We start from the raw sequence: 25,608 nt of genomic DNA, 5'->3' as shown, positions 1-25,608 counted from the left end.
ACGGAGGCGGATGCTTTGACATTGGCGGTCACGCTAGACAAAGTCAACAACACAATCGTCAAGGGTGCAGTCAACAGATCGCCCGGCATTGACGGCTTACCGATTGAGTTTTACCGTACCTTTCGGTACCTCATGGCACCACGGTGGACGACTATGTCTCAAGAACTGATGACATCTGACCAAGCTATCCCGCCCGCCTTTGCTGAGGACATCATTATACCAGTCCACAAACCAGCCCGTGGTTCAATGGTCACGATTTACAGACCGCTCACCCTACTCAATGCCGATTACAAGATTTTCGCGCGCTTACTGGCAATGCGGTTCCGAACTACACTCCCTCATATCCTCTCGTCAGAGCAAAAGACGCCTGGCGGACAGGTTAACATACAGACTGCCACAGGGGAATGCCGCGACTTAATTGCGATAGCGGCGGCCTGCAGACTCCGGGCAGCGGTCGTCGCTATAGACTTCGACAGCGCCTTCGATAAAGTGCGTCATCGTTTCCTGTTTTCGGTGGCAGCCCGAATGGGTATCCCCCCTCCGTTTATCGACGTCATCCGGCATCTTTACGACAGTGCCAGTTCACGTGTCCAAGTCAATGGACGACTAGCAGGGCCGGTACCTATCTGCCGTTCGATACGGCAGGGGTGCCCCCTCTCTACCCTCCTGTATGCCATAGCCCTTGAGCCCCTTATTGGTGGCTTGACTACCAAGCTCTCTGACCTCAGCCTACGCCAACACACTTTTCGCTGTCGGGCATATGCTGATCACCTCCTCCTCCTCATTCGCTCCGGCTCTGAGATTCGGGAAGTCCTCGAATTTACTACCCGTTATGGGACTGCCGCTAGCAGTGCCGTGAATGTCGCCAAATCTTCTGCAATGCACATTGGACGAGGCCTCCAGGAGGGTGAAGTGGCACCCCTGCCGCTTGTGCGGACTTTCCGGTACCTGGGCCCACCAGCTCTTCCTCCCTACGAATGTGCGGGCACTGTGGAATCACATAGTCTACAGGAAATTAGCCACGAAGCAGCGCCTGCACAACATTGGCTTGTCAGAATCCCCTCTTTGTTTCCTTTGCCAGCAACTGGACACTAATGAACACCGTCTGACATGCGCCTCATCGCACGATGAATGGCGCTTCGTGCAGCAAATCATTGCCTGCTATCTCCGGGTGCCGCCAGACACAATCGAACCTCGATTGTTTCTATACCCGGAGGACCGACATTTTCCCGCCGCCAAATGTCATGCTATTACGTGGGTCAAAGAGTGGGCGGTCGCTTATCTCTTTCATGAGGGACCTAAATCCCGCCTCGACTTCTGGACCTATTTACGAACAGCCCATGCAGCTCTCGAAAACACGCCACGTTACTGAACATTATTTGCTATCTTCGAGCGGTCTTAGACCTCCACTGAGTTGGGGGGTGCCTGGCTCAATGGGCACCCACCCCTCCTCCCCCGGCGGTGTCTGAGTTTCAACCGCCTACGATCTATTCTACTTCTTACCTCCGCGGATGGGAGAGTGCGTCGCACATTGCGCGGATTTTATTTCTTTTTGCTTTTCCTTTTTCCCTTCTTTTTCTTTAACCAGAATTTATATTTCTTTTCTCTTTCGCCAATGTGTTCCTATAATTTCATGATATTAGTGAATCTTACAAAACACATGCAAATAAATAAATTACAACGCCTTCCACTACTGTTGATTCCTGTGTCTCCCATTTCCCTAAGCACCACAGGCTCGGTGGTGGTGAGGAGGACACTGTGGCCAGGCCTCGGGTTTCGACCCCTGCCCACCTCGCCCCCCGAGCCCCCACCGGTGCACTACATTAAAAAAAAAGGGCTCGGACTCTTACACCAGAGGTCTCGGGTTCAATTCCTCCTCTGGCCCTATTTTTTCTACTGTTTCATTTTCTTTAAAAAAATGTGATCAGCATGGTGGACTGCCATGCGGAGGACCGGGGTTCGATTCCCGGTACTACTAAGGATTTTTTTTTTTTTTTTGGATGAGATTTGCACTCATCCTCGAGAGGCCAACTGGGGAACAGCATAACTAAGTGACACCGGGTCCACATCACAAAAATTGACAACGGTCGGGAGAGCGGTGTGCTGACACCACGTTCCTCCATACCGCATCCAATGACGGCATTGGCACAGGTGACATGGCTACTGTCTCGAAAATATTGCTTAAAATAAGGCAGACGAATATAATGGCTGCAGATTTACACCAAAAAGTGGTAAAGTATTGGCTGGGTGATCACCATTTAACGATTTTAACAACTTACATCGAATTTTGATGAGTGCCAAACGATATTACAGAATATAAACTGTGCACCCGTTGAATCAAATTCAAATTGATAAAATTAATTTGGGCTGGACTTGGCTCTAGGCATATAATATTCTCACTTTGAACAAATTACGGAAATGACAGCATCTTATTTCTTATTCACATTGATAGATGATTCATTATTAGTACTGAAATATTTTGTGATTCAGCTAAGGCTTTTCGTTACATGAACTGCAATATACTCCTAAAAAGGCGTATCGTTTTGGAACATTCGTAGAGAAATTTAATTGTTTTTATTTCCTTGTGCATATAAATCATCCTCGAGCTATACTGACACAAGAAGAAAACTAATTCTTTTTGCAAATTTTACGGCTGAAGAAATAAGTAAACTCAGTTCTTGTTCTCTTACTGCAAACCACATAGAGTGACGCAAATGAGAACATCAGCAGATGGTTGATGGTGAATATATAGTCGTTACACACTCTGCTTATGCCAATTTCGTTTGCTATGCCATGTGACTATATTTCTGAAATTAAGGGTTTGTGTGGTACTGAGGCTCTATTAATGACATTATCGGGAACCTTTTCACAACAGTTTTAATCCCCAACATTAGTTTATGCACAGCTTGGATTGCTACACAACAAATGGTTGAAATGGCTCTGAGCACTATGGGACTTAACTTCTCACGTCATCAATCCCCGAGAACTTAGAACTACTTAAACCTAACTAACCTAAGGACATCACACACATTCATGCCCGAGGCAGGATTCGAACCTGCGACCGTAACGGTCGCGCGGTTCCAGACTGTAGCGCCTAGAACCGCTAGGCCACCCCGGCAATTACCATACATTTCAGCCCATTAGGTATATTATGACTGATTTACAGAATTAGAATAGGATGATACGACTTCACTATGTGATCAAAAGTATCCGGACTCCTGGCTGAAAATGACGTACAAGTTCGTGGCGCCCTCTAGCGGTAATGCTGGCTTTCGATATGGTGTTCGCAGGTGTTCTATAGGATTCAGGTCAGGACTCTGTGCAGGCCAGTTCATAAGAGGCTTCTTATTGTCGGTAACCACTCCGCCACAGACCGCGCGCTATGAACAGGCGCTCGAACATGTTAAAAAGATACAATCCCCGAATTGCTCTTCAACAGTGGAAAGCATGGAGATGCTTAAAACATTAATTTAGGCCTGTGCTGAGATAGTGCCACGCAAAACAACAAGGGGTGCAAGCCCCCTCCATGAAAAATACACGAACACAGCATAACATCACCGCCTCCGAATTTTACTGTTGGCATTACGCACGCTGGCAGATGACGTTCACTGGGCATTCGCGATACCCACACCCTGCCATCGGATCGGCACATTCTGAACCGTGATTCGTCACTCCACGCAGCGTTTTCCCACTGTTCAGTCGTTCAATGTTTACGCTCCTTAAACCAAACGAGGCGTCGTTTGGCATTTACCGGCGTGATGTGTGGCTTATGAGCAGCCGCTAGACCATGAAATCCAAGTTTTCTCTCCTCCCGCCTAACTGCCATAGTACTTGAAGTGGAATCTGATGCAGTTTGGAATTATAGATGCTATTACACATTAGGACCCTCTTCAACTGTCAGTGGTCTCTGTCAATCAACAGACGAGGTCGGCATGTACGCTTTTGTGCTGTACGTGTCCCTTAACGTTTCCACTACACTAACACACCGGAAATAGTGGACCTAGGGATGTTAAGGAGTGTGGAAATCTCAGGTACAGACGTATGACACAAGTGTCACCCAATCACCTGACCACGTTCGAAGTCCATGAATTCCGCGGAGTGTGCCATGCTGCTCTCTCACGATGTGTAATGGCTACTGAGGTTTCTGATATGGAATAGCCGGCCGCTGTGGCCGAGCGGTTCTAATTGCTTCAGTCTGGAACCGTACTGCTGCTACGGTCGCAGGTTCGAATCCTGCTTCGGGCATGGATGTGTGTAATGTCCTTAGGTTACATAGGTTTAAGTAATTCTAAGTCTAGGGGACTGATGACCTCAAATATTAAGTCCCATAGTGCTTAGAGCCATTGTGATATGCAATACCTGGTAGTAGGTGGCAGCACAGTACACCTAGTATGAAGAACGTATGTTTTTTTTGGGGTGTCCGTATACTTTTGATCACGTAGTGTACTTTTAAGACCAAAGCTTTGGTATTTAAATTTGTTTTTCGTTTTGTGTGTGTTGTTATATGTGACGGTACGTCTCACTGCTTTTGAAAGCCCATAATGAAAGAAAACAGATCATAGTTCTTTCCAATCTGCAGCTGTAGACCATCGAGGCAATTGTGTCAAGCAAAATTCTGCATGTGCTTTCGTAATTCCGTATATCTCCATTTCACATTAGAACAAACAATCTGGCAAAGACCCTTCTTTCAGAGGAACAATTCTAACTGTTTATAGCGGTTATCAGTTACGCATTCAATTATTTACAGAAACTGATTGCGACGGTGGTGATACTTTTAAGACGGCAGCTTCAGTATCTTAATTTGTTTCTTAGTTTTGTCTGTGTTGCTACGTGTAACATAATGACGAAGAACAATTTCGTTTTTCGTAGCTCAGAAAGAAAGAGCACATATCATACGGAGACAGTTAACAATGTGTTGGCCATGCGCCCGGCAGTTGGTAGTTGACTCCGAAGTATTACGCACGTGCAGCGCACGTATTTCAAGCGCAGCTGCAACTTCTCCGTGAAGAGGAAGACGTATAACGAGCGAAACACACACGTGCAGCAGCTGGCCGTCAGCGTGCATCCCAGGCAGCGCTCGCGAAGAGCGTCGCAGGGCGAGAAATACGGATCCCAGCCTTCTTCGGCCTGCCCCCAGCCGAGCCCGAGTGGTGTGTAAGTGCGCCTGACGCGCAGGCAACCCTCACAGCGCGCCAGCTCCGCGCTACGTGCGGCTCGCGCAGACCTTTTAGCGGAATGGGCCCTGCATAAAACAGCATACCGCACCAGGCACCAGCGTCACCGATGTGAAAGAGACACACCATCTCCCTCTAGCCATTCACAGCACCCCAAGTTGCGGAGTGACGCGTACCACTTGCTTTCTCCAGCAGCTGATCCGTCGCAACCCACAAATTTCAAAAAGGAAGGAACGGCTTTTCAGTCATGCTGGGGACTACAGTGACGGATTCTTTTGAAAATATTTTATCGTCCGACATTTCAAGAAAAATAACCGGTGACTGTTTTTAAATGTGTTTTAAATATGTATTCTTATTTTAATGATTACCTTTAAGTTTTCTGATTTTCATTTAGAGAACAAAGCAAACAGTTCAATGTTTTTTACATAGTATAGGAAACTAATTTTAGGTATTTTATATACATTTGTAACTCTCTGAACCTGTAATCGTATTTGTTTCGCCTTGATAGCTATTGACTGAAGTGCACAATGTTGTACTGCTGGCAGTGCACTCTCCGCCCATATAGAACCGGAGAATGAAATGAAAGTAAAGAAAAGACAGTTCGGTATCACCCCTGTTACCTTGTTTCCTGGCTATGGTATATGATTTTGGAATTCTAATTGTTATTGTTCTCGATGATTCTGGTTTTTCTCGTCGGTACAGATCAAAGCTCAAGTTACTTGTAGTCGCAAAGTTCACATTCGACAGTGTTTTCAGCCATCGGCTTAGTGTCGACCTTAGACCCCAAACGGTGCCATTTGGTTAACAGTTGAGTTATTAGTTATGAAATGTAGCATAGTCGAAAAGAAAACTGGGATATTTGAACTTCAGAAATGCCCGAGGACAAGGGTCGACTTAATTGTTATGCCGCTTTCTTGTAGTAAATCTTCAACAAGTTCAGCATTTCTACGGAAAATACAGTTTACCATCCACGAGACCAGAACCGCGGTCACTAGCATACGCAATATGATTACGAAGTGTGCGCGCAGTAGCAGGCTCCGATGCTGACGTCACAACCAATACCATTGCTCGATAGCAGCCACAACAAATGGTCTTGTCATTGCGGTTATGAGTGAATAGAAGGATTCTTTACTTGAGTGTGTGCCAGCCGTTGTGTTCTCCGCAAAGCCCAAAATCATTATAAGTAATCTTGAATGAACTGTCTCAGGAGCCCGAACAACAGGGAACTGACGTTCTAAGACACGTATTAAAACTCTGAAATACTGCATTGACAATGGCAAGTTTCTAGCCCAAATCTAGATTTGTTTTAATAAAGCCTGAAAGGAAAGGACGATTGATTGCTGTGCTCCATTATCTGAAAGTCATATCACAGTCGTTGAGTGCGTTCCACATTCCTAATGGATGGTATCTTGATCGAACAATTTAGTTGTAACTGGGTCCACAGCCGTGACAAATATCTTGAAAGAAATTCGTTTAGGACCGTCATTTATATCCATTTTATTTTTTCGCATATAAGACATTTCAGCTGTCTGGCCGTTCTCAAAAAAATGTTGGCCCTTAACTGCGTATGTTTTGGATTACAGTCACTTTCATTAGCAATCTGTGGTTGGCCGGGCCTGAAATGGATTAACTGCCTGCTTCTGGTTGTACTGTACAGGATATCATGTCTAAACCTTTCAATCCCGGTCAACCATCTGAAAGTTTAGTGTAAAACTTCTAAAATCGTATTTGTATGTGTTGAAATTCGTGTTTGTAAGCTTCTGGTTGGTATCTGAGAAATGTTTAAAACTTATTTTGGTATCAAAATGTGTAAATTGCAGTGCAAGGCAATGGAACTATGTTAAAATTAAATTTTGAACGTAAGCATGTGAAGCTCACGCTACACTCTGCGAAATCCAGACTATCCAGTACATAAAACAATTCGCCTGCGAGAAAGCAATCTGTTTTTTAATTAAATTAACATATGAGATCTACTGGTATTAAGCCTCTGAACTGATTCGATAATTTCTAGGATACATTCCGACACTCACTGTACCTTACAGTGGACTTGAACGTCGATGATAACTAAATTTGTTGGGCTACCCGTGTGCACGGAACGCTCGTCAGTTCAGAAATCTGTTGAAATTCAGAAAAAGATGAAACTGTCAAAAATAAAATTTCTATTACTGTACTTGGGATGAGCAATGAAAGGTGGTAGCTTATCACTTTTCATAAAATGCTTCTGCAGCACACAACTCGAGATGTGCACTGCGAGTATACTAACACAATCATAAAGGTGAAGAGTGAAAAATGTGGAACTAAATTTACTACTAACAAATGAGAAAAGACTCCACGTGTAACCATGTTTTCATTAAGCCACAACAACAGCACATCCTTTCACAGAGTTCTAACAACTAGACAACTTAGCGAAATATTTCTTAATACCTTACCTGTGTACAATTACTTTACTTGACACTTGCTTCAATTACAAGACAAATACATGTGCTTCACTACAAAATTTCTATAAGAAACCTCAACCATACAGTGTTCTAACAATAATAAACTACACAATTACGATCATAAAATGACTGGATTACCTTTAAAAAAAATCCATTTTGTCATTCTTGCATTTATATCTTCTCATTTCCACAAAAATTTCCCTCACAATATATTATTACAAAATTATGTTTAAATAAAGGCTGCCTCCACTACACGGCAGGTCAGCTTCCATCCATTTCAAACCAAGTACACAGAAAGACTGTGTAACACACACTGCCTGCCACTCTCTTCAAAACAAGCAATCTCTCTGACCAACACCTGTGGTCTCAAGAAGAGACTTACACAGAATATGGTTATATCGATACTGCGGAGTAGAAGTACATTTATCAAATTCATAACTTAATTCGCATTTGTGACCAAACCTTCGTGAAAATCTAAATGGCTAACAGGACAGTCCTCTTTCACATGGACTACTGATAGAAATGACTGTAACGCAAAATATTTGTAGTTAAGTAATTAGGTATTTTACTTGAGACTGATTACAGAGTCTAAATGGCGTGGTATGCAAAATAATAAAATGTAAATAGAAAACAGCCGCTGCATACGTGCATACATGCATCCTTCAGCATGATCATGCTTCCGTAAAATTAACATAAGCTGCTGCCAACTGTTATGTATATCAAATGATAGTTTTCATTTAGAATTAGTTTACTTTGATACCTTTGTAAGATAATCACCTTTTATAGTTGGAATTTATTTCGTTATGTAATTTAATTTTTTCTTTTGTTCTGATTTACACTGGATGCCTCAGGAGGAATTGTCAGCATTTAGGGATATGACAAGAACCCTCGTCTGAAAAAAAGAAACTTCATAGGGAAATGTGCTCTATTCCTAATGGATACGGAGATACAACACGTTCAATTTACATATGCTTATTGGCTAGTGGCGCTCACTGCTATCATTAGGGATAGTGCAGGGACACTCAGACAAGCAACACACTCTTGAGGAAGCAGACCTTCACGGCCTATATCAGCGATACTGATGATAGTTGGTTCAAATGGTTCTGAGCACTATGGGACTCAACTGCTGTGGTCATTAGTCCCCTAGAATTTAGACCTACTTAAACCTAACTAACCTAAGGACATCACACACATCTATGCCCGAGACAGGATTCGAACCTGCGACCGTAGCAGTCGCACGGTTCCGGACTGCCCGCCTAGAACCGCGAGACCACCACGGCCGGCGATGATAGTTGATTTACGTGTACAGGGTCGTGTTCCAAGGCATTATTCCCTGCCTAACCTTTCATCTTCCACTGGTAAGAGCTTCATCAGTGGCTTTAACTACTCAAACAAGCTCAGCAAGCCGATTTGTTTATATGTATCGACTCAACTGTCGGTTCGTGACGTCACAAGAGCAATGCCAAAGATCGGAAGTCAGGCCACGTATGTGTAGTGGGGAGGAGTTGGGGCTCTGTTTTATTTAGCATTATGGCCCATAATCTGCCTAATTTCCGATCTTCTTCCTTTCTGTTGAAATTGTTTTTGCTTTTGAATTTCTATGGCCTGTCTGAATATCCCAGCGTAGTAATTATTAGAGCTTAATAAAACCACAGTGTCAGAGAAACGAATTGGGTGGTCCTCTGACCACAGTGCGTGATTTGCTACCTCTGATTTGCCAGTCTTGCACAGAGGACAACTGCTCTTGTGTCGTTCGAAGCGGGATTTAATGGTTCTTTTTGTAATTCGTATGCACACTTGCCCGTAAGTGGATGGGATTTTATAACTCCTGCTGAGGCAAGAGGCGGGCGTAGGACTAGGAATCCACAAATTTGTTGCTCTGATACTGTGGTCTTAGCTAGGGCGTACAGAGAGGCCATACAAATTCAAAAACACAAATACAATTTCAACAGAAAAGAGAAAGACTGGAATGAGTCAGATGTGGGCGTTGGCGTTAAATCAACAGCGCCAACCCTTCCGCACGACAAGCTTCTTAAAGCATACGTCTGTACGACTCTGCGATTTTCGGCAGCGTTGCGCTCATAAAGAAAGAGACTTATCAGCTTGCTGAATTTTATTGGGTCTGTAACAGCATTCTGAATCATTAAAGCCTCTAATGATCTCTCCAGAAGTGGAATACGAAACTTTAGGCAGATAATTATACTTTGGATCTCGGCCGAATACCCGTTAATCAGATAGCAGCAATATCACAACATGTTCTCCCAAGAGTTCAGCCGGCCGCTGTGGTCGAGTGATTCTAGGCGCTTCAGTCTGGAACCGCGCGAGCGCTACGGTCGCAGCTTCGAATCTTGCCTCGGGCACGGATGTGTATGATGTCCTTAGGCTAGTTAGGTTTAAGTAGTTGTAAGTTCTAGGGGACTGATGACCTCAGATGTTAAGTCCCATACCGCTCAGAGCCAAGAGTTCACAATTACATTGACGTCGACCGTGGGATATTTATATATTTATTGTGAACTCTACAACAGCAGTAATGGACATGGATAATAATGCTTAGAGGTGAATGTGTTGTTAAAAACGCGTTTTTCAACAGACACTTTGTAAAAAAAAACCTATTGTAATTTTTAGTAACTGTTGTACATGTGTAAACATGACACTTTATTAAATAATTTTAAAAAATAGTAGTGCTTTCTTTCTCGAAATCCATTCGGATAAGGCCTTATGTCCGTAGGTAATTTTTCGGTTCAAATAATAGTTCCTGAAATATCTTTAAATACTGACTCTTTCTCCTACGACACCCTATATTATACGGTGCTCAAAATAAATTTTGCATATTCCTTAGTGTTGACGCTGCGCATAGCACAAAACAATACTGATTTTGTCCTGTCAAGTGCAGTCATAAGCAAACAAAAATAAAGAAGATAAACACATTTCCATTTGCCGGCCGCTGTGGCTGTATGGTTCTAGGCGCTACGGTCGCAGGTTCGAATCCTGCCTCGGGCATGGATGGGTGTGATGTCCTTAGGTTAGTTAGTTTTAATTAGTTCTAAGTTCTAGGCGACTGATGACCTCAGAAGTTAAGTCGCATAGTGCTCAGAACCATTTGAACCATTTCCATTTGATAAACACAAACAAAAAGAGAACGTTACAAAAGATTCAACTGAAAACACTGCCGTTCCTTCTCTGTCACCTTGCATAACAAATTACTTACCAACGAAAAGGCACTTTCCTGTGCGGTTAATCATACTCCTTAGCAGACTGTTCATAGAAGCTTGGGCAATATTACCCATTCCTGCACAGTGGCGGGTATACTACCCTGTAATGTCTCTGGTGGAACAGGGTGACTGCAAACCGCTCGTATTAACATGGCCCATAGATTCTCAGTACACTTGATAACCGAAGAATGTGGAAGCCATTCCATTCGACTAAATCTGGCTCGCAGGATTGTGTCGACGGCGGCGTGCATTGTCGTCCATGAGTGAGAATCCCAATCCAGTATGCTCACTAAATGGAGCCACAGTGCGTGAAAGATGTTGATTCTTCACTCGAGCCATCCTCCCATATGATGTCGCAAGAGGTGTCCTGCAAACGTACATGATTCCATCTCAAAGCGTGACCGACTCGTCTTGGTAAGGATGGCGATCTACGGCACATCTAAGATGTAAAGGTTGTCCTCGTTGCCTCCACAACCGAAAATCAGTATCGTCGGGATGTAGACTGATAACGAGTCGCTTCAGGAAAGGCAGTTGTGTCGCACTGCTGCTTAGCCCATAAAAAGTGTATTCGCAACCTCTCCGTACATGATTTAGAGCAGGATCCTTGAGACGTCTCCGAGCTCATGGAGCCTATTTCGTATCGTTTGTGTTAAAACCCGCACTCCCGTAGCTTTTCGGGACAACTACCATAGACGTGCAGCAGTCTGCTGACTGCTTCTGTCTGCTGTTATACCCAGATATGCACTTTTTTTTGTTTTCTTTCGCGGCTATTTTATTCACATCCTCACCTGCTCCTGTCTCTAGAAACCTTTTCCAAATACTAAAGACATCACTCATGGTGAAATTGGCTGCGACGTTCACCTGTCTTTTCCCCTGCTCCGTTTGTAGCGCTGATACGATCGTACGTTATTGTTGTCCGAACGATCCAGTAGCAACACAACTCTGTTAATGACAGACGGCACCCGTAGTACAATGTTTACAGGTGACACAGTTGTCATAGACTGCACCCCTCACGCTATAAAAATGGACTGTTTCCGCTAGAATTACCTTAAAAACAAAGCAACGTACTGATATCGTAACGTACTTCTGAACCATAACGTCCAATGTTAAAGTTTCGGTGATAAGCAACTTTAATTTTGACCACTGTAGTAGTAGCAGTAGTGTAGTTTGCTTTCGTTTCTAGGCAGCAAACTAGAGAACTGACAACAAATGAATAAATAATGCCTGACTGAGATTTTGACTCTGCAGCGGAGTGTGCGCTGATATGAAACTTCCTGGCAGATTAAAACTCTGTGCCGGACCGAGACTCGAACTCGGGACCTTTGCGTTTTCGAGTTCCAGTCTCGGTCCGGCACACGGTTTTAATCTATCAGGGAGTTTCATATCAGCGCACACTCCGCTGCAGAGTGAAAATCTCATTCTGGAAACATCCCCCAGGCTGTGGCTAAGCCACGTCTCCGCAATATCCTTTCTTTCAGGAGTGCTAGTTCTGCATGGTTCGCAGGAGAGCTTCTGTAAAGTTTGGAAGGTAGGAGACGAGGTACTAGCAGAAGTAATGCTGTGAGGACGGGGCGTGAGTCGTGCTTGGGTAGCTCAGTTGGTAGAGCACTTGCCCGCGGAAGGCAAAGGTCCCGAGTTCGAGTCTCGGTCCGGCACACAGTTTTAATCTGCCGGGAAGTTTCAAATAAATGATGGATCTGCTCAATAGCGTGGTGTGCGCTGACCGCGAGCGCTCGCGCGTGTGCCCGCAGGCAACGTGTTCGTGATCGCGGCGATCCTGCTGGAGCGGCACCTGCAGAACGTGGCCAACTACCTGATCCTGTCGCTGGCCGTGGCCGACCTGCTGGTGGCCTGCCTCGTGATGCCGCTGGGCGCCGTCTACGAGGTGAGCAGCCAGTGGACGCTGGGCCCCGAGCTCTGCGACATGTGGACCGCCTCCGACGTGCTCTGCTGCACCGCCTCCATCCTGCACCTGGTCGCCATCGCGCTCGACAGGTACGTCACAGCCGCGCCGACACCACTGGGCAGCAGTGCAGGCTCCCGGCAGTCTATCCAGACAGGGGCAGGGTCCTTAACTGAGCATTTTTTTGTGCTGCATGTTTGAAAGAGTGTCTGCTATATTTTTGCAGGAAACGGTAGTGTTCAAAACAAGAAAAATAAAACTCCTATAAACATAGGTTTGGAAAAAACACTTGAGATACAGGCCGTTTCACTTGTGCAGAAAACAGCCAGTACTCAATAGTGCAGGGTGATTTCCTGTCCGTGTTTATTGCTCATTTCTTAATCTTTTCATTTTTTCTTTTTGTTTCTATGCCCATATTGGGATATTACGAATTCTGTAACTTTTCTGTGTTTAAACTTGTGAACTGAAACTAGAGTAATTTGGACTGCTATTCTTAGAACTCGTGTATATGTGTTGTCGTCCTGAACAACGCCAGTCGTGTGAATACAAAATTAAACGCCCAGAATTGCGCTGTCTTTGTTTGCTGTTGGGGTCTTCAGTCCGAAGACTGGTTTGATACAATCTCCCACGCTGCCCTATCCTGTGCAAGCCCCTTCATCTCCGAGCAACAGCTACATCCTACATACTCCTGAATGTGCTGAGTGTATTCATCTCTTGGTCTCCCTCTACGATTTTTACTCCCACACTTCCCTCCAGTACTAAACTGGCGATCCCTTGATGTCTCAGAACGTGTCCTATCAACTGATCCCTTCTTCCAGTAAGGCTGTGCCACAAATTTCTGTTCTCCCCAAACTTGCTCAGTACCTCCTCATTAGTTATGTAATCTACTCAGCTAACCAACACATTTCAAAATCTCTTACTCTCTCTCCTGGTCTTAACTGTTTATTGTCCATGTTTCAATTCTATACATGGACAAGCCGCTCATTGTGGCCGATCAGCTCTCGGCGCTTCAGTCCGGAACCGCACTCGTGCTACGATCACAGGTTCGAATCTTGCCTCGGGCATGAATGTATGTACTATCCTTAGGTTAGTTAGGTTTAAGTAGTTCTAAGTCTAGGGGACTGATGACCTCAGATGTTAAGTCCCATAGTACTCAGAGCCATTTGGATCCACAGACACACTCCATATAAATACTTTCAGAAAAGATTTCCTGGTAGATCTATATTAAATGTTAACAAATTTCTTTTCTTCAGAAACGCTTTTCTTATCATTGCCAGTCTACATTTTGTATCTTGTCTTCTTCGGCCATCATCAGTCGTTTTGCTGCCCAAATAGCAAACGTTTTCTGCTACTTTAGTATTCTAATCTGATTCCCTCAGAATCACCTGATTTAATTCGACTACACTCCACTATCCTTGTTTTGCTTTTGTTGATATTCATCTTATAGCCGCCTTTCAAGACACTACCCATTCCGTTCACTGCCCTTCCAAGTGATCGAATTACAACGTTATCGGCGGACTTTAAAGTTTTAATTTCTTCTATCTGGACGTTAATTGCTACTCCAAAATTTTCCTCGATTTCTTTTACTGCTTGTTCACTGTACAGATTCAGTAATATTGTGGACAGTCGACGACTCTGTCTCAGCCCCTTCTCAACCACTTCTTCCCTTTCATGTCCCCAACTCTTATAACTGCCTTCTGGTTTCTGTACGAACTGTAAATAGCCTATCACTCACTGTATTTTACCCCTCCTACTTTCAGAATTCCAACGACAGTGATCCTCTCAACATTGTCAAAAGCTTTCTCTGAGTCTACAAATCCAATAAACGGAGGTTTGCCTCTCCTTCACTTATCGTCTAAGAGACGTCGCAGGATTATTATTGTCTCGCGTGTTCCTACATTTCTCCAAAATTAAAACTGATCGTCCTCGAGGTCAGCTTCTACCAGTTTTTCCATTCTTCTGTAAAGATTTCTTGCTAGTATTTTGCAGCCATGACTTATCAAACTGATCGTTAGGTAATATTCACACCTGTTCGCACCTGCTTTCTTTGGAATTGGAATTATTAAATTGTGGGACTATATTGTTAATTAACTTTGCCAAAATGATAATAAAACAGAATTTCACATGAATTAAGCTGTTATGTGAAATTCTACTGTGCAATACACTGGAGTGCTACAAAGTGTGACGTCACAATACGTGACTTGCAATTCCAGTTGACAAAGTTAACAGAATAAAAATGCTAGATAAAATTAATAATCAAATTTTGAATGAATAAATCACCAAGATGATTCTGTAAGAGTCCCATGTGAATTTACGTACACAGTCTGACTGAATAAAACTACAAACACACAATGATACACACAGAGGAGTATGAGAATACAGGTTTTCTCGGCGAATCTTGATAATAAAATCTTGTCGGGTTGACAGCCTACTCAATTATTTTAACATCAACTTCAGGAATGTTAGACAGATAGGTTGAGTCGATGATCAAACTAAACGGGAATTAATACAGGCTATTCTGCTTATCAAGAAGTTAGTTGGTGGCAACTGATCGAGACTTATTTTTTAATTTTAAGATAGACCATAACAAGAGCACAAGAGGAACATTACGGTTTGATTTAAAGTAATGATTACGAAAGTCATAATTCAGACTGGCCCACTTTTAAAAGACGTATAAAAATCCTTTCCAAAATCAGCGTAAAATTTCTCTCACTCGTCTTTATAGGATGGATTAAAACAGAAAAAAATTTATCTTGAAGTACCTCTAAAAGTTAATTTAAAAACAATTTCTCAGTCTTATGTAACTTTCTGGGGATTCTTACGACCTTAAATAAATGTATACAATTCAAAATAGTGCGCCTGTCAAAGCAGTCCTTAAAGGGAGATAACAGTTTTTCAGACCTTAAAAAAATAGTAAGCTGACCCACGCTAAACAGTGAGCAATTTATTATGTAGACCCCCACCCCTCAGTTCGGGGACAGTAGTTACAGAATTACAATACCAACAACCAATTAACAAGTTGGAAGTTTCGTAGAACGTGAGGTGCTGGAGGAGACTAAGAAGGAGGACACAACAAAGTCAAATCAAATAACAACTACGTCGGCGTGGTGTATTAACACAGTCCACTCCGGGTAGCGAGGTTTAACAGTAACCACTAATGGTGAAACTCGCATAACAGCTTCCGAACAGTAACATTCGAATAAAGCGGCTCACCGAGAAGGGTAGTGGCCGGCAGGGTGCCTCGCACAGACTCAATGCTGCAAGCAATTCCGTAAGACGACACACTTTGCCCCGTCGAAACCCAGTTCCGCCCTACGGCGCGCTGCTCCCGTGAAGCGCTGCAATAGCCGCTAGCCGCTCCGAAGTCACCACTGCCGTCCGGCCACACCCTTACCCGGGACGCTCCCCCTAATGGTACTTCACACACGCGGCCGCTCCACCGGCGGCCCGCGCTACCCTTTCTGTGCCGCTCGCGAACAATCTGTCCACAAGTTCCACCCGCAGATTCTCTTCACGACTCCCCGATGGCTTCCACTTAAGACGCTGTCCAAAGCGAAAAGGCCGCTGCCAGATATATATCTTGCGAAGTAAACCTCCAGGAGAACAATACGGGCTTTACGAACTCGGAACGCAAGTATCACTACATGGTTTTAAAGCTATTTATGTAAAGTGTGGAAATTAATTCTATATCGTCGGTCGTGCACCATACTGCACCTCGAAACGGAAGAATGTCTTCTCATGAGACATTTGATATTTGTAAAAGAACTGAGTTTTTTAATGTCTTACAAATTTTACCTGTCTTTAAAATGGTGATTTCCATTAGTTTTCAATAGCCACTTTTTCAAATTGTATTTAATTTATATTTGTGTCTTTTACAATACTTCTGCTTGATTTAAATTCAAATACTGTTAATTGTTATGTAGTAGAATAATAACAACACAGATAGACTATTAAATATAGTAGTGACCATAATTTTCTCATTTGCAACAGTTTTAAATTTCAATTGGAGATCTGTGTCCAGGTTCATGACCATTTTGAACATTTGAGCTTTTTTTCGCGTTTGGGGAAACCTGAATTTTCCGTATTAATTTTTGTAGCTTCAGTAAGGAAACTGCAGTACACACAAACTGAGTGCTATTACCTAAAAATCCGGTTGAGTGCAAGTAGGCCTGGTGCACTGAAGGTTCTGTACACACTTAGTTATTTATATAGATAGTTCATCCACACCAGTAATCAAGCATATAGAAGATTTTGCCTGTTATCGATGTAGATAGCGGAAAGATATCAAAATATGTGACCTAAATGACTGTAGCTTTTGATAGCATTGACACAGAAGTTTAAATTTTTGTATGGTCAAGAAAAGTAGACTTTAGTACGTGACATAGATTTCAATTTGATGTGTCTAACCATTTCTCAGAAAAAGGGGTCATAACAGACTGAGAGACAGGCAGGCTGTGACAAAATAAATTTTTTCCTGTGATATAATTACAAATTAACTGTTTTCAGATTTATTTCTGTACTTGTACCGTGTAACCTTGTTTCTGACAAAATTTAATTGTTCTATTTCAACGGTAAGTACCCTATAGCTTTTGACGATTGAGTTTGGGAGTATCAAAATATGTGACATAAATGGCAGTATATTTCAATTTCAGTTACTTAGACGCTTCAATTTTTTACCCCGCTAAGGGAAATAGATCTGACTACTTGAAATAACTTTCAATTTAACACTTTTAACCATTTCTGAGAAAAAAAGGTTTTTAACAGTCAGACAGACAGACGGATGGAAAACAAAGTGATATTATAAGAGTTCTGTTTTTGCCGATTCAAGTGCTGAACCCTGAAAGTGGGTAGCAAAGTATATCGCATTTGTATCACAAACCAACTTACAGGCGAAAGTAGGAAAAGCAGATTCTGCCTTCACGGAAGTGATGGTCGCGTGTGCGTGCGACGTAGACCTGGTGAGTGGTTGCCTTATGGTGTCGGGTACGATAAGCTACTACTCCCGTTCACCTTTGCTGTTTCTGGAAGAGATGTTAACTAGCTTTCGGTACGTGCAGAATATTGTTACATCTGTTCTTTTGCCGTTCTTAAACAGTAAGGTGACGCGTTGTTCCAGCAGGCTAATGCTCGTCCATACACTGGCCGTGAAACTCAATGTGCTCTACAAAATTGTTAGAAACTTCCTTAACCAACACGATCTCCAGACTTGTATCCAATTGAGTACGTGTGCGGTATGGTGGAGATGGGAATTGAATCGTGCGACTCGCCAACCAACAACTCCTACTGCACTACGTTAACAAGCAGAACAGGCTTGGCATAAGGTACCCTGCAGGACAACTTTCGACAACTGTACGATCGACTGAATGCCTGGGTCAGCAACTGAATAGCCGTTCGTGGAGGGTACACTACCCACTATTATGGGTGCTTCAGCTTGGGTCGATACCTGTACCTCAGAACCGCATGCGCTATTGAGCTGTAAATGTAATCATTTCATGTACTCCACATGCGATGTTGTAATAATAAATCTTGACTGAACTGGAAACCTCCAAAGGGGTGTACTAATTTTCTTTTTTTTTTTCTGGCAGCGTATGTTTCGCAGTTCACAATCGTGTGTGGTGTCATTCTGAGGACTAACGAGTAAGAGTAAAGTCATCTCTTCTCAGAAATAGTATCATGGAATGTATGGGCTACTGATTTGAACAGTGCTATTTCATAAAATTGAAATTCAACCCACCTCTCCTACTGAAATTAGGAAAATAATAAATTCACTCAAAAGTAAAAGCTCACATGGAATTGACAGCATTTCCAACAGACTACTAAAAGCTTGTTCCAAAAAATAAGTGGGGTTCTCAGCCACATATGTAGTAGCTCACTGAAACAGGGCATTTTTCCAGATAGCCTGAATTACGCTATTATTAAACCATTGCACAAAAAAGGGGATAGATCTGACGCTAACAATTACAGCCCAATCTCACTTCTGATAGCTAATCCAAGATTCTTGAAAAAGTAATGTATTCAAGAGTAGCATCACATATTTGTAAAAATGAAGTACTAATAAAACGTCAGTTTGGTTTTCAAAAGGGTTTTCAGCAGAAAATGCTACATATGCTTTCACTGATCAAATATCAAATGCATTGAATAACCGAACATCGCTCATTGGAATATTCTGTGATTTCTCAAAGGCTTTTGATTGTGTGAATCATGAAATTCTTCTACATAAGCTTAAGTACTGTGTGAGTGGGACAATGCACAAATGGTTGAAATTAACAGTACACATAGTCTGGAAAAACCAGCAGGGTCCTCTAACTGGGGAGGTGTTAAGAATGGAGTGTCACAGGGGATCAGTCTTGGGTTCACTATTGTTTTCAATATATATTAACGACTTGCCACTCTATATTCATGAAGATGCAAAGCTAGTGCTTTTTGCTGACGATACAAGTTAAGTAATCACACCCAACAAACAAGAATCAGCTGAGCAAATTGCAAATAATCTCTTTCAGAAAATTATTAATTGGTTCTCTGCAAATGGAGTCTCACTAAATTTCTAGAAAACACAGTTTACACAATTCCGCACAGTAATGGCGTAACACCATTGATAAATATAGACTATGAACAGAAATCTATTGCTAAGGCAGAATACTCAAAATTTTCCGGTGTGTGCATTGATGAGAAATTGAATTGGAAGAAACACATCGATTATCTGCTGAAACCTTCAGGTTTACTTATGCTGTTAGGGCTATTGCTAATTTTGGTGATAAACATATCAGTAAATTAGCTTACTATGCCAATTTTCATTCACTGCTTTCATATGGCATAATAACTTGGGACAATTCGTCATTAAGAGAGAAAGTATTCATTGTACAAAAGCGTGTAATCAGAATAATACCTGCAGCCCATCCAAGATCACCTTGTAGGCAATTACTTAAGCAACTCTGAATATTGGAATACATATATTCACTTATGAAATTTGTCATTAATAACCCACTCCAATTAAAAAATAACAGCGAAGTGCATAGCAACAACACTAGAAGAAAGGAGGATCTTCACTATTATTGATTAAATCTCATTTTGGCACAGAAAGGAATGAATTATGCAATCACAAAAATCTTTGGTCATTTGCCAAATAGTATTAAAAGTCTGACAGATAGCCAACCAACATTTAACAGGAAATTAAAATAATTTCTGAATGACAACTCCTACTCAATAGATGAATTCTTAGATGTGAAGTAGTAACTAAAAAAATTAATTATATTCTGTAAAGAAAACTTATTTTAAAGTGACACATTCCACATCATTACGAAATGTCTTACTCATGATCTATGGAACAAGGATAATGTATGTATGTACAGTGACATTGTGTATCAACTGTTTGAGGGATTCACCAAGTCATCAGAAGTAACAAACCTTCGAAAGTTGCAATGAATGTGTAATGGTAATATCGAATAATGCTGCATTTTCTTGATGTAGCAGCAGTCAGTGACAACAATAGCAAATGACGTGGGTATATGAAATGAACCTGCTTGTATGTCTTATAAATAAACATGCAGATCTGCAGTGGACAGCACAGTGAGACATCCCCATCAAACCACATGGGCATGCTAGATATGTGTCGTTTGGAACCTGCAAGATTAATAATAGAAACTGTTTTGCAAGAAGAAAGGTGAACATTCCCGGGTTCACGAGTGGTTTCGCTGTGAAACCACATATAATAAAAACATTATGAAACACTTTCTCGTAATGTATTTGTACGTATCTTAATTTGACATATTCTTTATTTTTCCTATGTTGAGGTCTTCAGTCCTAATAAAATCATGTATAAGAATCAGTGGTAATCACCCTTGTGGTGTTCCCACACATACAGGGACTCCTGACCTCGCTATTTTGTCCCCTCCCCCAAACTAACCAATGACAGATATAGCTATCTTAGCACATAACGATCCATATTTCGCTTTTTCCAGACATATTTATAGGACTCGTATCGTATTACTAATTAGTATTTTTCTCTGTATAAACGATAGACTGAAGTTTTGTGCAGAAATAACAAAATTTTCCAGAAAATACCTTCAACTTACAACATCCAAAATATTTGGTGTTATATTCTTTATAGACACATAACACCTAAGATATATATAAACAGAATGAGATTTTCACTCTGCAGCGGAGTGTGCGCTGATATGAAACTTCCTGGCAGATTAAAACTGTGTGCCCGACCGAGACTTGAACTCGGGACCTTTGCCTTTCGCGGGCAAGTGCTCTACCATCTGAGCTACCGAAGCACGACTAACGCCCCGTACTCACAGCTTTACTTCTGCCAGTATCCGTCTCCTACCTTCCAAACTTTACAGAAGCTCTCCTGCGAAACATGCAGAACTAGCACTCCTGAAAGAAAGGATATTGCGGAGACATGGCTTAGCCACAGCCTTGCCCGCGAAAGGCAAAGGTCCCGAGTTCGAGTCTCGGTCGGGCACACAGTTTTAATCTGCCAGGAAGTTTTATATATAAACAGTTTGCACTATGCACATCTTTCATTAATTAAATGATTATCTTAATGATCTGAAATTTTGTTGTCATATAACTGTATCCACCAAAAATATCTATGAGGTTACCAACGAGACAAAAATATCAGAACAGTTAAACTAAACCTGATACATATAAATAAAAATATCGCAATGTGCCACTCAAGAGTGGAGAACCAGGAAGTAAACTAGAACATTTTGACGCCTTACAAAGTGTTTTAGAAACTTCTGGGGCATATCCCTCACAAAAAATCAAGAGAAGCGCTTTTGACAAACAAACATCAATAAAGTAATTTATTTTAGAGCTGTAATGGAGGTTTAAAATCATTGTTTTCTAGGTAAAATTTAACAACTTCTGATAAGCGGAAACATAAGACCCTCTAAAACACCCATAAAGGACTAAATGGAAGGAATAGATCTTTGGGGAGGGATAACATCCTTAATTAATTTTAGAGCTGTAATGGAGGTTTAAAATCATTGTTTTCTAGGTAAAATTCAACAACTTCTGATAAGCGCATACATAAGAGCCTTCTAAAACACCCATAAAGGATTAAATGGAAGGAATAGATCTTTGGGGAGGGAGAACATCCTTCACATTTCATTGCACACAAACTTTTATTTATGTAAACATTGATTCAAATAACATTTATAATGAAAAATTTTGCTAAATGGGTGGTTACCAGGTATCTAAACAGGCACGAGTTTGCCCTTGAGACAAAAGTCCTGATGCAGACACAAACAATAAAAGCAACAAACTAGGATTAAATAATTCTCTGAACAACTTGTTATAGTAATTACTAGTTACACGACAGCAGCCGATTTACACTAATGCAAAGGTCATGTTATTATAGAACCATATTTAAGAGTAGAATGACAGGAATCAATTGTTAAAGACCAAACGAAAGCAGCCAATTTACGTTAATGCAAATTTCATGGGATTATAGTAATGTGGTTACATTAAAATGCTTTCAGTGTTAAGTATCTCGAGGACTAGACTGTAGACAAACTGAACAGTGACAAAATTGACTGACAGATAGTAAATGACCTGGTTGGCAAATGCATTCGTAACTGAATAAATAGACCAAGAAATTTTAAACATGTAAGTCATTCATCTAAAACACAACTTAGCTAACGCCTGAAAAGGACAAGTAATAATTACATACACAGAAATTCATTTTAAGTTTGTGTATCAAGACCAGTAAAAGACACGGCCAGTGTCGGTTGGTCACAGTCAGTGTGCTCCCTGCCGCCGTTGGATAAGCAGCTGCAGCAGCAAGTCGTATAACCCTAGCTTACTTATTTGTTACATAGTTTAATTAATTTCTTTGCGTGTTTTTGGGTACTTGCATTGTTTAATTCATATATTTCGGGCGTATTATAGTATTTGACAGTTGTAGCATCGCGCTTTAGTGTTTACTTCGTAGATTCTTATTCAAATTGCGTGTGAGTTTCGTATAGGAGGTGCAATTTCGAGTTTTAGTTACTGTAATCGTAAATTCAGCAGATTGTAGCGCAGTCGTTAGGCATTTGTACAGGTTAGTTGATACATTCTTTGCGTGTTCCGCTTGCGTTATCTAGGCACCGACTCGTGTTTCAGTAACTGTTGTTAAACATCGATTAGAATGGACAGGGACTGCGATTGCTGTGTTCGGATGAGGGCTGACTTGGCATCCCTTCGCTCACAGCTGCAATCGGCGCTGACTTCGGTCGCGCAGCTTGAGGCTGTTGCCAATGGGCACCACTGTGGGGAGCCGGACTCGGGTATCACGGGGATGTCAACCTCATCCCGTCTGTCCCCAGATCGGTCTGCCGCTGTGGTTGCCCCGGTTGCTGCCCGCAGTGGGGCTGAGCCCTCGCCTGTGGTTGATTGGGAGGTCGTTCCAAGGCGTGGCAGGCAGCGAAAGGCGTCCCCGGAAGCTGACCAGAAAGCCTCCCCGGTGCGTCTGACAAACCGGTTTCAGGCACTGTCTCTGGCTGAGCCAGATGCAGCTGCCTGCCCTGTTTCACAGGATCATTCTCAGCCTTCAAGGTCCGGGCAATCGCAGAGGTTGGGCTTACTGGTAGTTGGGAGCTCCAATGTTAGGCGCGTAATGGGGCCCCTTAGGGATATGGCGGCTAAGGAGGGGAAGAAATCCAGTGTGCACTCCGTGTGCATTCCGGGAGGAGTCATTCCTGATGTCGAAAGGGTCCTTCCGGATGCCATGAAGAGCACAGGGTGCAGCCAGCTGCAGGTGGTGGCACATGTCGGCACTAATGACGTGTGTCGCTTTGGATCTGAGGAAATTCTCTCTGGATTCCAGCGGCTATCTGATTTGGTGAAGGCTGCCGGTCTTGCTTACGAGATGAAGGCAGAGCTCACCATCTGCAGCATCGTTGACAGAACCGACTGCGGACCTTTGGTGCAGAGCCGGGTGGAGGGTCTGAATCAGAGGCTCAGACGGTTTTGCGACCGTATTGGCTGCAGATTCCTTGACTTGCGCCATAGGGTGGTGGGGTTTCGGGTTCCGCTGAATAGGTCAGGAGTTCACTACACTCAGCTGGCGGCTACACGGGTAGCGGAGGCTGTGTGGCGTGGACTGGGCGGTTTTTTAGGTTAGAAGGCCTCGGGAAAGTGCGGGATGGGCTGCAATGTCAAAGGGTGCTTGGCAATTACAGGACGTGCTTGGATCAAGGAACAGTCGGAATTATAGTTGTAAATTGTTGTAGTTGCGCTGGAAAAGTCCCTGAGCTTCAAGCGCTAATAGAAAGCACAGAAGCTGATATCGTTATAGGTACAGAAAGCTGGCTAAAGCCTGAAATAAGTTCTGCAGAAATTTTTACGAAGTCTCAGACGGTGTTCAGGAAAGATAGATTAGGCAGAATCGGTGGTGGAGTGTTGGTGTCTGTCAGTAGTGGTTTATCTTGTAGTGAAGTCGAAGTAGATACTCTGTGCGAATTGGTGTGGGTGGAGGTTATACTTAACAGCCGAATTAAGTTAATAATTGGCTCCTTCTACCGACCCCCAGACTCCGATGATACAGTTGCGGAACAGTTCAGAGAAAGTTTGAGTCTCGTAACAAATAAATACCCCACTCATACGGTTATAGTTGGTGGGGACTTCAACCTACCCTCGGTATGTTGGCAAAAATACTTGTTCAAAACCGGTGGTAGGCACAAAACGTCTTCAGAGATTGTCCTAAATGCATTCTCCGAAAATTATTTAGAGCAGTTAGTCCACGAACCCACGCGAATTGTAAATGGTTGCGAAAACACACTTGACCTCTTGGCCACAAACAATCCAGAGCTGATAGAGAGCATCATGACTGATACAGGGATTAGTGATCACAAGGTCATTGTAGCTAGGCTCAATACCATTTCTTCCAAATCCATCAGAAACAAACGCAAAATAATTTTATTTAAAAAAGCGGATAAAGTACCACTAGAAGCCTTCCTAAAAGACAATTTCCATTCCTTCCGAACTGACTATGCGAATGTAGACGAGATGTGGCTCAAATTCAAAGATATAGTAGCAACAGCAATTGAGATATTCATACCTCATAAATTGGTAAGAGATGGAACGGATCCCCCGTGGTACACAAAAAAGGTCCGAACGCTGTTGCAGAGGCAACGGAAAAAGCATGCGAAGTTCAGAAGAACGCGAAATCCTGAAGATGGGCTAAAATTTACAGACGCGCGAAATTTGGCACGTACTTCGATGCGAGATGCCTTTAATAGGTTCCACAACGAAACATTGTCTCGAAATTTGGTAGAAAATCCGAAGAAATTCTGGTCGTATGTAAAGTACACAAGCGGCAAGACGCAGTCAATACCTTCGCTGCGCAGTGCCGATGGTACTGTTATCGACGACTGCGCCGCTAAAGCGGAGTTATTGAACGCAGTTTTCCGAAATTCCTTCACCAGGGAAGACGAATGGAATATTCCAGAATTTGAAACACGAACATCGGCTAGCATGAGTTTCTTGGAAGTAGATACCTTAGGGGTTGCGAAGCAACTCAAATCGCTTGATACGGGCAAGTCTTCAGGTCCAGATTGTATACCGATTAGGTTCCTTTCAGATTACGCTGATACTATAGCTCCCTACTTAGCACTCATATACAACCGCTCGCTCACCGATAGATCTGTACCTACAGATTGGAAAATTGCGCAGGTCGCACCAGTGTTCAAGAAGGGTAGTAGGAGTAATCCATTTAACTACAGACCTATATCATTGACATCGGTTTGCAGTAGGGTTTTGGAGCATATACTGTATTCAAACATTATGAATCACCTCGAAGGGAACGATCTGTTGACACATAATCAGCATGGCTTCAGAAAACATCGCTCTTGTGCAACGCAGCTAGCTCTTTATTCGCACGAAGTAATGGC

General features: G+C 42.6%; 1 protein-coding gene and 1 non-coding gene across 2 annotated transcripts in view; both read left to right on the top strand.

Annotated features, from left to right (window-relative positions):
- Positions 1 to 25,608, top strand: part of LOC126355415 (5-hydroxytryptamine receptor-like) — a 157,602-nt gene that overhangs the window by 3,042 nt on the left and 128,952 nt on the right. Inside the window, exon 2 of the mRNA XM_050005719.1 lies at positions 12,576 to 12,819. Coding sequence (XP_049861676.1) covers positions 12,576 to 12,819 — 244 coding nt within the window. The remainder of the gene's footprint in view (positions 1 to 12,575; positions 12,820 to 25,608) is intronic.
- On the top strand, positions 12,406 to 12,480 carry Trnap-cgg (transfer RNA proline (anticodon CGG)). Its single transcript has one exon. It is a non-coding gene; the product is annotated as a tRNA-Pro (tRNA).

Source organism: Schistocerca gregaria, chromosome 3 (assembly GCF_023897955.1).
Source record: "Schistocerca gregaria isolate iqSchGreg1 chromosome 3, iqSchGreg1.2, whole genome shotgun sequence".
NCBI lineage: Eukaryota > Metazoa > Arthropoda > Insecta > Orthoptera > Acrididae > Schistocerca > Schistocerca gregaria.
Note: the sequence above shows the minus strand (reverse complement) of the source record. Positions and strands in the feature narration are given on the sequence as shown.